Below are 11,463 nucleotides of genomic sequence, written 5' to 3' on the forward strand. Positions count from 1 at the left end.
GTCTCATTCATCTTTATGTACCCCATCCCGTTTTGTATAAAAGCGCTTTTAACTTTTTTTTTTTATTATTTCGAGTTCCTTTAGATTGTAAGCTTTTGTGAGCAGGACCTCATGCGTCTTGCTTGAACTACAGTGGGGAAAAGTTTTTGATGCGCTATTTTGCACATTTTGCCACCTACAAAGAATGGAGTGGGGTGTAATTTTTATGGTAGATACAATTTACCTGTGAGAGACGGAATCTAGAAATTTTTTTTCCAGAAAATCACATTGTTTGAATGTTTAATAAGTTTTCTGAATTTATGACATGAAATAAGGATTTGATACAATAGAAAAACAGAACTTAAAGGACAACTCCCACAAAAATTTTTTTTTGCTCATTTAACACACATTACAAAGTTATATAACTTTGTAATGTGGTTAAATACCCGGCCTGGCCCCCTTCCCCCACTTTCGGACCCCCGACCCCCCACCCCGGAAGTTAAGGAATGTATACATTACCTATTACGATCGTCACGGTCCTCTTCTCCGGGGCGGCATCTGGTGACGACGACGTCAGAGCCGAGGGGCGGTCCGGGTCTTCTTCCTCCTCGGCGTCTTCATGCAAAGTGAATGGGGATGAAAAGGCAGCTGGTGCACATGCGCACCAGCAGCCTTTTCATTGGCTGGAGCGCATCACATGGCTTCCAGCTTGCTCAGCCCTGATTGGCTGAGCTTGCTGGAAGCCATGTGATGCGCTCCAGCCAATGAAAAGGCTGCCGGTGCGCAAGCGCGCTGGCAGCCTTTTCCATCCCCTGGACCCGGAAGTTGGAGACATCGCTGGATGGCGGAAGGCGGCGACGGTGAGGCGGACGGCGGGCGAATCGAGTGGCGATCGTCACCGGAGAGATGGTGAGTATGGTGTCTGTGTGTGTCTGTGTTTTTTTTTTTTTTGAGGTCCCGCGGGAGTTGTCCTTTAAAAGGGTACTCCAGCGGGGGAGCTATTTTGGGATCTGGCCGGGGAGGAGGTGGCTGAGAGAAAAGACGTCCACTCACTTACCTGGATCCAGCGGCGGGTCCCGTATCGCGGCGCTCCGGTCCCTGGCCGCTTCCTGTTGTCTGACGTGCGCTCGAGACGTGATGTCTCAAGTCCACTTAGCCAGTCAGTGACAGAGGCGGGATCTGAGCAGACTTGAAACGGATCCCGCCTCTGTCACTGACTGGCTGAGTGGACTTGGGACGTCACGTCTCAGGCCCGCGTCAGACACCAGGAAGCGGCCGGGGACCGAAGCGCCGCGATATGGGACCCGCCACTGGATACAAAGAGGTGAGTGGACGTCTTTTCTGGAGTACCCCTTTAATATTTGGTGCAGAAAACTTTGTTTGCAGTTACAGAGGTCAGACGTTTCCTGTAGTTCTTGACCAGGTTTGCAGACACTGCAGCAGGGATTGTGTCCCCCTCCTCCATACACATCTTCTCCAGATCTTTCAGGTTTCAGGGCTGTCCTGGGCAACATTGAGTTCCAGTTCCCTCCAAAGATTTTCTGTTGGGTTCAGGTGTGGAGACCGGCTAGGCCACTCCAGGACCTTAAATTGGTTCTTACGGAGCTGTTGCTTAGTTTCCCTGGCTGTGTGTTTCGGGTCATTGATAGAGATGATCGAACATCATTTAATTCCCAATGCCTTCCCATTCCGTAGGGAAGGTGGAGACTGTCCTATTACCTAGGCTGTATCCCCGTTTTTCAGGTGGTACTCGGGTAGTCTCCACCTTCCCCACGGAACGGGAAGGCATCAGGAATCAAATGCTGAAGGTTCGAGTTCGATCAAACCTAACATTTCCCAATGTTCGATTATCTCTAGTCACTGACCTGCAGGAAGACCCAGCCATTAGTTTGTTGCTCTACTTTGGTTTGTACCACCTGCAGGTTAAAGGGAACCTGTCACCCCCCGTGCCGGGGTGACAGGCTCCCGACCCCCCGCTACAGCCCCCTATACTCACCTGATCCCGCCGGGTCCCGCTTCTGGATCCGATCGGGTCACGGAGATCTCGGCGAGCGCGCTGAGAGATGAGTCCAACGCTCATAGAGAATGACGGAGCGCTGGACTCTCCGTCATTCTCTATGAGCGTTGGACTCATCTCTCCGCGCCGGGCTGCAGCGGCTGAGATCTCCGTGAACCGACCGGATCCAGAAGCGGGACCCGGCGGGATCAGGTGAGTATAGGGGGCTGTAGCAGGGGTCGGGAGCCGGTCACCCCGGCACGGGGGGTGACAGGTTCCCTTTTAGTGTGCTCTCTTTGCTGGCTTATTTTGTATGAAGAGGAGACACTTTCATAGAAATATCTCATTACAGAAAATCTGCGTCTTCTAGAGAAAATCTGCTCTCTCCAGAAGGGTTTCTACTTTGATAATAGCAGGAGTCTGAAATGGGGGAACTTTTAAGGCACCTCTCTACTAGAGTTGATCGAACCTCGGGAAATCCTAGGTTCGAACTCGAACATTCACGAACCTGCCGCATTTGATTGCTGAAGCCTTCCCGGTCCGCGGGGAATGTGGAGAGTGCCTGGGTACCGCCTGAAATTACCTATTACCTAGGGTGAATCCCAGAATTCCAGGCGGTACCTGGGCACTCTCCTCCTTCCCCACGGACCAGGACGGCTTCAGCAATCAAATGCGGCAGATTCGTCAATGTTCGGGTTCGATCAACTCTACTCTAAAAAGGGCAAACTATCACCCACTTTGAGAACATACAATATTAGGGTAATTTATCATGGGCAGTTTGAGACTTCAGATTACATAAGACTGTTACTTTTACAACAAATGTACAGAAGCACAAAAAATGCTTTTAAATGACCTGGTGACAGAAAGTTATATAGATTTGTAAATTACTACCTCTGTCCATGTCAGGAATTGTCCAGAGCAGTAGCAAATCCCCATAGAAAACCTCTCCTACTCTGGACAGTTCCTGACATGGACTGAGGTGACGATTGTTCTTATTTTGCTTTAAATATAACACATTTAGCTGACTTATTGGTTAAACATAGTTTTTCTCGTTAATCAGCACAGAGCTTTCTTCACCTCCTGGTTTCTCAAGCTGTATATCAGAGGGTTGAGCATTGGGATGACTCCTGCATACAAGATGGCAAACACCTTGTCCTGGTCCATGGAATAGCTGGACTTTGGTCTCATGTACATGCCAAGTACTGTTCCATAAAACATGAGGATGACTGTGAGATGTGAGGAGCAGGTGGAGAAGATTTTCTGTCTTCCTTCCTTAGAGTAAATCATCAAAATTGCTGAGATAATATATATGTAGGACACCAAGGTCATAATTGACGGGACAAGACCAATGACGGGACCAAGTATAAATATCAATGTTTCTATAGTATGTGTGCTACTACACAAAAGCATCATCAGGGGCTTCAGATCACAGACTAGATGGTCTACTTCATGTGACCCACAAAATGTACAAGATGCTATAAGAACAGTATAAAGAATGCCATAAAGGATTCCTACACTCCCAAGATGTCCATGACATCCACAAACAGACCTGTAGGCTCATGAGATAAGAATAACGTAAAAGATGACATATGGCCACATAGCGATAATAGGCCATGGCCGCCAGGATGAAGACTTCCAGCACAATGAGTGCAATTAATATGAATACCTGAGTGATACAACCATTGTAGGAAATGACATGGTTCCCAGTTAGAAGGATGTCCAGTAACTTGGGTAGAACCATTGTGGTGAAGGACATATCGATTATAGACAAGTTACATAGAAGAATATACATGGGACTATAAAAATGAGGATCAAAGCAAAACAGAGCAGTGGTTACTGAATTTCCAGCCAAAGTTCCTACATAGATGACCAGAAATATGAGGAATAAACCCAACTGGAAGCTCGGAAGCTCATAGAAGCCAAGGAGGACAAAACCATTGATGGCCAAATTTGTCACCTCCATTTTCCTCTGGCGAAATGTGAACAAAATATTATGAAAAAAACTATTCTGTACAGGTCTATGACGGCTGAAGATACATGGACGGCTTATGGAGAATAGAAGATATTCAATGTATATTTGTACAAGATGGATCTAATGAGAAATCACTGAGATTTCAGGTTGTGGCTGAAAAGCTCCCGGGAATAACAATTACTAGAATCTCTAATTATGTGCCAGTAACAATAAATAATTACATAAAATACAATTACATGTAACGAGACAGAGACAAGAATAGAGTGAATTACCCTAGAGATCGATAAACCACGAATTCTTTTCCTGTTTTTTAATATCTTATCAATGATCTTGAAGGTGGCCAGGTATAGGTATAGGAGAGACAGTATTTCAGTCCTAAAGGGTATGTGACTTTGTCACGTAGGAATATTAGGCAAAAAGGCTGGAAACATCCCTTTAGGTCTTCCACCATTTGTGTTGCCCATCTTTGGGTCTCCAGAACTGGGCACAGTATTCCAGATGTGGTGTCACTAGAGCTCTACACAGCAGATTACAATCTCCTTCTTCCTTGTGATTATACCTACAGCATAGCGATCTAGCCCAGTACTCAGCTTGTTTTCCTTTTTGCCTCGTAAAATCAACATGTTGAGTACCCAAATGGGTCAGATGTCCCACACCAGGCTCATGTGGCTAGCCAGCCTCTCTCACTACAGTATTTTTATGTCCCATTAGTGCCTTCAGCAGGTACACCTGATCTGATCGCGGATTGTACAAAGACCCAGCACTGGCGGGAGAGGGAAAGTAGGCTTACTGTCCCACTGATCCTTCGAGGGCTATTCTATTTTAACTGAAAAGGAACAGTCACCACATGTAATACCCACGAGGTAACCACTCTGAAAAATCTTCTCTTATAGCTGTGAGATCTACAGTTCCTCTGTTATTGAAAAAAATCAGATGGGTTTCACCAGTTTGGAGGGGGGAGGGAGTCCAAACACAGCCTACTCTGAATGGACAGTGTAGGGATATGCCCCCAACTGGCCACACCAACTTGTTTACTGAGTCATACATATCTAACTCTGTGCAGAGGGAGTTGTGACCATCACCTACTGTAAACGGCCTGATCTTGTCTTATCTGTCATTTTAAACCTATGGAGCCTCAGCACTATATGAAAAGTATAAATGGTGGGAGTGCCTCTTTAATATACCCATTAGAAGGACAGTGTCTACTGATCACACCTCCTTAGAGGGACCACCATTACATGGAGCACTCATTCCCATCAGGGATTCCCCGCTTTTGGGAAACTTATTAAACTATCATTTCCAGAACTCTCTAATAGACTTTGGTTCACAGTTAGATGACGCGCTCTCTGTGTACTCGTCTCAAAGGAGGAAACTGCCCCAATTTTTTTTGGAATACCCCTTTTAACTTGGGGCAACGTAAAGATCACATGACCTGCATGTAAAATTACACAAGACATCAAAAAATAACGAATTCTTTATTGCATAGAACAGATTTGGCCATTTGTACAAAACTGTATCTGAAAAAATAGAGTTCTGTATTTGAGAGGTTACAAAGTGTGTTACCTATTAGGGGCCACAATACCGGGTGAAGTTACTGCTACAGTTACACTATACCCTCACCTAAAACACTAGAATAATTAATGTTTGTGACAAGGAAGAGCCTGAGGCGTGACACCTCTGTGAGCAAGATGACGATAACCACCACTGGATATCGGCAAAAGCCTTCAGAACGCACCTGTGTCACTTACTGTCATAAACAAGGCCTTTATTTAGATGAATAGAGTCAAGGAGGTGGGCCTATCTTTCCCTAGGCCAGGGGTAGGGAACCTTGGCCCTTCAGCCATTGAAAAACTACAACTCCCATCATGCCTGGACAGCCAAACCTTTAGCAGTTGTAGTTTTGCAACAGCTAGAGAGCCAAGGTTCCCTACCCCGGGCCTAGGCCATAGTATCAACATACCGCACTGTGGTGTGTGCCACCGATTATACAAAGCGGCGGGCATACAGCACAGTCAGGCTCTGCAGTGCTACGGCCCAGAAAGTGATTGGCCCCGCCTCCCTGACACCATTCATGATCAAATTAAAGGTTTTGTTTTATGAAAATAAGAAGAATGCTATGTTCTCATTGCCTTTACTGATATCCGTTAGTGCCGCCAGCTCAGTGAACGTTCAGGCGGTGACAGATCAATGCAACAGGTTAAACTTGCTAAACTGTATTTTTTTTCTCTTTTCTCAGGTCTTTGGCACAGACTAAGTAACACTGTACAACAAATATACAAAAACTTTCTACTGCTAAACCTTATGTACAAAAATCAACTTCTTCATCATAAAAGGCAGCGTCATCTCTTAGAAGGAGGTGAGTAACCCTAAGTAAGCGAGTGCCGCATCACCCAGATGGAAACCATGTAAAGCCATGTCAATCAGGCCAGAAAGGAAAAGTCAAGTCAATGAGGAGTCGGAGGCTGGGATGGCAGTGCCCGAACTGGGGAGGTCCCAGCTGCTGGATCTTCATTGCTCTGACTTTTAGGACCACCTCGTTGAACAGGAGACATTTTTCAATCCTAGTGGGGGGGGGGGATTTGCTTCTATTGCCTTATGGTGCGTTTACACAGATTTATCTGACAGATTTTGGAAGCCAAAGCCAGAAATGGATTTGGAAAGAGGAGAGATCTCAATGTTTCTTTTATGACCTCTTCCCCGTTTATAGTCTGTTTCTGGCTTTGGCTTCAAAAATCTGTCAGATAAATCTCCCTGTTTAAACGCACCATAAGTACTTGATTTCTTGCCCTTGGCCACTAAAAAAAGTCAAACCAGCTACAGGTGGTCGGCGCCGGTCTGAACCCCATAGAATAACTATTACACAGTCCCATCATAGACTAATCATACCCTGTAAAAAAAACACTTATCAGTTTCTCATTTTTTTGTTAGCAGGTTTCACGGGGGTGAAGTCTTCTTCATCATCATCATTGTCATCATCACTATCCTCCTCCTCCTCCTCTACATCATTATTATCATCATCAGAATCTAGCTCTGTAGGTGCTGCAAAACAGATTTAAACAAAAATAAATCAGAAGAGAGACATTTGGGGGACATATAATATTGAGCCTAAAACGTGCAATTTTTCTACAGAGCATTCGTCTGTTTTTTACCTATACAATCTTGGGTCCCGTACTGTAATGAAGAGTCAAAGAGGAGGAGTGCTTTGGCGTTTGCACCGCAGCTCACCACTGCCTCCTCGTGCGCCATAAATATTTCTAGTTGTCCGGCCTCCTGCTCACTGTCATCATTAGTGCTGTGTGCGCATGAGTCGCTGCTGGCAAGGGCGGTGCGGTGTCTTTCCCGTTTGCACATGTGCTAGTGAACTCCCAGGCCATTTGCACACCAGCATGCATGCTCTTAGAGCAGAGGAGTGGTGCACACGTGCTGAGTGACTGAAGCCACAGCGCTCGACACAGGCTCGATCTACAGTGCTGGCGCGAACAGCAGAGACTGGAGGCGCGTGACCTGGGAGTTCACCGACCTGTTTGCAAACTGTAAAGACGGCTACACAGCCCTTGGCAGCAGCGGCACATGCACACCCGGATAAAAACGGAAGTAAGCAGAATCCTGACCAGCAGGAAATATTCATGGAATCTACTACATGGACGCATAGATAAAAGGTAACGTATGCACAAGGAGCCACCTACAGTGCACTGTCAGCACCTCGGGTAGGGCCGGGGGATGAGAGATTATCCAGGATCAGAAAAACACGGTTGCTTTCTTCCAGAAACAGCGCCACGTTTGTCCTCAGGTTGTGTGTGGTCTTGCAGTTCAGTTCCATTGAAGTACATGAAGCCAAGTTATAATACCACACACAACCTGTAGAGAGGTTAATTATGGAAAAACCCTTTAAGAGGAGGGTGGTGAGCTGATTGCCTCCCTAGATCGGCTCTGTCTACAGCTACTCTGCCGCTCAATGTTATCACTAGGGAAGCCTTGCTCCCACCACTTCCTGGAGATTGTAATGACCTATAACACTTCTCCCATAACTAAAGGTGCATCTATGGCACATTGAAAGGATGGGGTCACTTGTATGGAGAATACTGCACTTGGGAAACAGCGGACTGAAGTTCTGTCTACAGCGCTTCACCCATGTGACTTGTCAGAGATTTGATGCCTCAAATGTCAGAAAAATCTTTTTCCTGACCCACAGGACTATTTTTCCTAAAGGGTGTCCATGCCTGAGAACAGGTCCGGAAATTATAGCTGCCATCCTATTTTGATCCATAGTTCTGGACCAGATGCCCCATAGAATCCTATGGGAACCTCTAGAGTTCCAGAAAGTTTCAGATGCGCATCAAGAAACTGTCTGGAGTTCGGGATGCGTCAGCACCCGGGCAAGTGGCGTTAATCAGGGGCTCATACAAGTAAATACGCGTTGTGTTTGACAGGATGATGAGCCATTAGCTCCCCGCCCTGTCAATCAATCCACGCTCTTCCCAGCGCTCCATCAGAGAAGACAAGCGAGCCGGAGAACATCGCTGCTGCTCGTGACCGCTCTTACCGACTAGGACTTGTCCAGAGAGAAAAACAGGACCGGAGCCGGACTTTAGACGAAATGTAACAGGAGGCTGGAGGACAAAGTTATCCAGGTTGACCTGAGCAAAGACAAATAATATGTAAATGAGACACGGAGAAGGTTACAAACCATAAACAGGAGATAAAACTTACACCGGCAATAGTCTAATTACAGTCATAACCATAGATTCTAAATGTTTAGGTGTTAAATGCCCAAAGCAGATTTGTAGTTTAGTAGTTAATGGTTGGATCATAGAAAATCATAATGGTCAATGTGTACATACATTACTTATCCTGTATTATACTCCAGAGCTGCACTCACTATTCTACTGATGGGGTCACTGTGTACATACATTACTGATCCTGAGTTACATCCTGTATTATACCCCAGAGCTGCACTCACTATTCTGCTGCAACTCATATGGGTGATACCACCCTTATGTTACATTAGTCATATGTGCCCAGACACTTACCATAGTCTGACAGGACAGCTTGAGGGTGGCTATCGGCACAGTTACGTCCTCATCATTGTAATCACGCGCAGTCACCTCCACCACATTATACTCATCTTTGGCTTCTGCCCCAAGGCTGATCTATGGGAGACAAAGATTACTGGTATCAGAAAGATCCTATGCAGGTCATGCAACAAGATGCTGAGGTCATCACCATGGATCAACAGCGGCCACTAGAGGAGTAACATGGTATTACATGCCTATAACCATGGATCACCAGCAGCCACTAGAGGAGTAACATGGTATTACATGCCTATAACCATGGATCACCAGCGGCCACTAGAGGAGTAACATGGTATTACATGCCTATAACCATGGATCACCAGCGGCCACTAGAGGAGTAACATGGTATTACATGCCTATAACCATGGATCACCAGTGGCCACTAGAGGAGTAACATGGTATTACATGCCTATAACCATGGATCACCAGCGGCCACTAGAGGAGTAACATGGTATTACATGCCTATAACCATGGATCACCAGTGGCCACTACAGGAGTAACATGGTATTACACACTGGGGTCCTCAGAGCTGATGTGGGCAATAAGACATAGATTGTAGCTAGCGTTGTCTTTCAGCATGTTAAAGGACAATGATCAGCCGACATCGTGCACGTCAGCTCATCGTTGCCTTTTATTACACGGAGATGTTATTGGCCGTAATAGCCGATAATTGCTTAGTGTAATAGGGTCCATTTAAAGAGAAAGATTATCTGCCAAAGATTAGAAGCCAAAGCCAGGAATGGATTTGAAAAGGGGGAAAAAAATCTTCCTTTATGACCTGATCTCCGTCTATAGCCTGTTCCTGGCTTTGGCTTCAAATCTTTGTCAGATAATCTGTGTAAATGGACCCTCATGGTGCGTTTACACAGACAGATTTATCTGACAGATCTTTGAAGCCAAAACCAGGAACAGACTATAAACAGGGTTCAGGTCATAAATGAAGATTCCCCCCCCCCCTTTTCAAATCCATTCCTGGCTTTGGCTTCAAATCTTTGGCAGATAATCTTTCTGTGTAAACGCACCCTCTGACGGCCCGATCAATATATACTGAACCAGCATCAATCTGCTAGATCAGTGCTCGTTTACACAACCTAATACACGGCTCGATTATCGTGCAGCAAGAGGTGTGTGTGTGTGTATAATATATAAATATATATATATATACACACACACACATACAGGTACCTTGGCTTAAGAGTAACTTTGTTTAAAGGGAACCTGTCACCCCCCGTGCCGGGGTGAAGGCCGCCAGACCCCCCTCTAGAGCCCCGGATACTTACCCCGATCGCCAAGTCCTGGACCCGGTCCCGGGTTATCCCTGTCTGAAGCCCGGCCCGCACGCTGCAGAGATGAGTCCGACGCCCATAGAGAATGACGGCTCCAATCATTCTCTATAGGCGTCGGACTCATCTCAGCAGCGCGGTCCGGGCTTCAGACAGGGATAACCCGGGTTCGGGACCAGGTCCAGGACTTGGCGAGATGGGGTGAGTATCCGGGGCTCTAGCAGGGGGTCTTCACCCCGGCACGGGGAGGGGTTGTTGACAGGTTCCCTTTAAGAGCTCACAGTTTTTCAAAATTGTGACTTGGTGTAAGAGCATTGCTTTGGTGTAAGAGCTTCCTGTACTGGGTGGGAGGCGGAGTGGAGGAGGGGCATGGTCTGCATAGCGGGGTCTACAGCACTGTAATCTGATCCAGGAAGTCTCCCTCACCTTCCAAATCATAGCAGATCCACTTCAGGCTGGGGCTTACATCAGGGGACAGGACTGTGGGGGTAATCTCTCCATAGCTGTAACCCCTCTCTCCCCGGACAGAGAGTGCTGCATGTATGTGCCCACATCTCCCTGCTTATTTCTCCATACTCCCTGCAGTCTCTGGTCTGTGAGGTGACAGGCCGCTCAGCCAATCACTGCTCACTGCGGTCTTGTCACCTGACTGGACGCATGTATTAAGCCAATCTCATATTGTTCTCCACTAATTCTCCAGCTGTGGTGGGGGAACTACAACTCCCAGCAAGCTGGGAGTTGTAGTCCCCCCCACAGGTGAAGAATACCCCCAGCATGCTAACAATATGCCATGCTGCCCCCTAGTGGTGGGTTCTATAAAATACTTACAGTGCTCAGGGAGAGGTTGGGCTCGAAGTCATCTTCTTCCTGAACCTTGAAGGTGTAGTGGGTGGTCTTGGAGGTGAGCTCACAGCCTGCGGTATACAGAGAAGACATAACATATAACATTCATATATCCCCTCATGTGTACAGGATGCTGGGACTTGTAGTCTCACACTTACCGAATACATAGGTTTCCATAGCGGAGACCAGATCCTCCATGGTTACTGGGTGACACGCACTCGTGTAAGTGAGCGGCAACACACGTGGGTTACACGGAGCACGGCACTACCGGAAGAGGCGGGGCCAGCCGCGCGACGTCACCACAGAGCGCGACACTCC

General features: G+C 46.8%; 2 protein-coding genes across 2 annotated transcripts; both read right to left on the reverse strand.

Annotated features, from left to right (window-relative positions):
- Positions 1–3,031: 3,031 nt before the first annotated feature.
- Positions 3,032–4,570, reverse strand: LOC138799991 (olfactory receptor 5B21-like). Its single transcript, XM_069981798.1, has 3 exons — positions 4,511–4,570; positions 3,525–3,944; positions 3,032–3,247 (listed from the first exon to the last, which is right to left on the reverse strand). The coding sequence occupies exons 1-3, from the start codon at positions 4,568–4,570 to the stop codon at positions 3,032–3,034; spliced, it is 696 nt and encodes a 231-aa protein (XP_069837899.1).
- Positions 4,571–5,894: 1,324 nt separating this feature from the next.
- Positions 5,895–11,463, reverse strand: NPM3 (nucleophosmin/nucleoplasmin 3). Its single transcript, XM_069978888.1, has 5 exons — positions 11,304–11,463; positions 11,131–11,216; positions 8,978–9,097; positions 8,491–8,584; positions 5,895–6,986 (listed from the first exon to the last, which is right to left on the reverse strand). Exons 1-5 carry the CDS (start codon positions 11,341–11,343, stop codon positions 6,853–6,855), a joined length of 474 nt encoding a protein of 157 aa, XP_069834989.1. The 5' UTR covers positions 11,344–11,463; the 3' UTR covers positions 5,895–6,852.

This window comes from Dendropsophus ebraccatus, chromosome 8, assembly GCF_027789765.1.
Source record: "Dendropsophus ebraccatus isolate aDenEbr1 chromosome 8, aDenEbr1.pat, whole genome shotgun sequence".
NCBI lineage: Eukaryota > Metazoa > Chordata > Amphibia > Anura > Hylidae > Dendropsophus > Dendropsophus ebraccatus.

Bases quoted from the DNA above. Each gene is read 5' to 3' on its own strand.
- LOC138799991 (XM_069981798.1), bottom strand. From the start codon at position 4,570: ATGTTGATTTTACGAGGCAAAAAGGAAAACAAGCTGAGTACTGGGCTA. The intron at 3,945-4,510 runs GTAGGTATAATC...ACATTTCGCCAG, and splicing joins CTGGGCTAGATCGCTATGCT to AGGAAAATGGAGGTGACAAA. The intron at 3,248-3,524 runs GTCTGTTTGTGG...ATTTACTCTAAG, and splicing joins CTTATCTCATGAGCCTACAG to GAAGGAAGACAGAAAATCTT.
- NPM3 (XM_069978888.1), bottom strand. From the start codon at position 11,343: ATGGAGGATCTGGTCTCCGCTATGGAAACCTATGTATTCG. The intron at 11,217-11,303 runs GTAAGTGTGAGA...TGTATACCGCAG, and splicing joins TATGGAAACCTATGTATTCG to GCTGTGAGCTCACCTCCAAG. The intron at 9,098-11,130 runs GTAAGTATTTTA...TGTCTCCCATAG, and splicing joins CCAACCTCTCCCTGAGCACT to ATCAGCCTTGGGGCAGAAGC.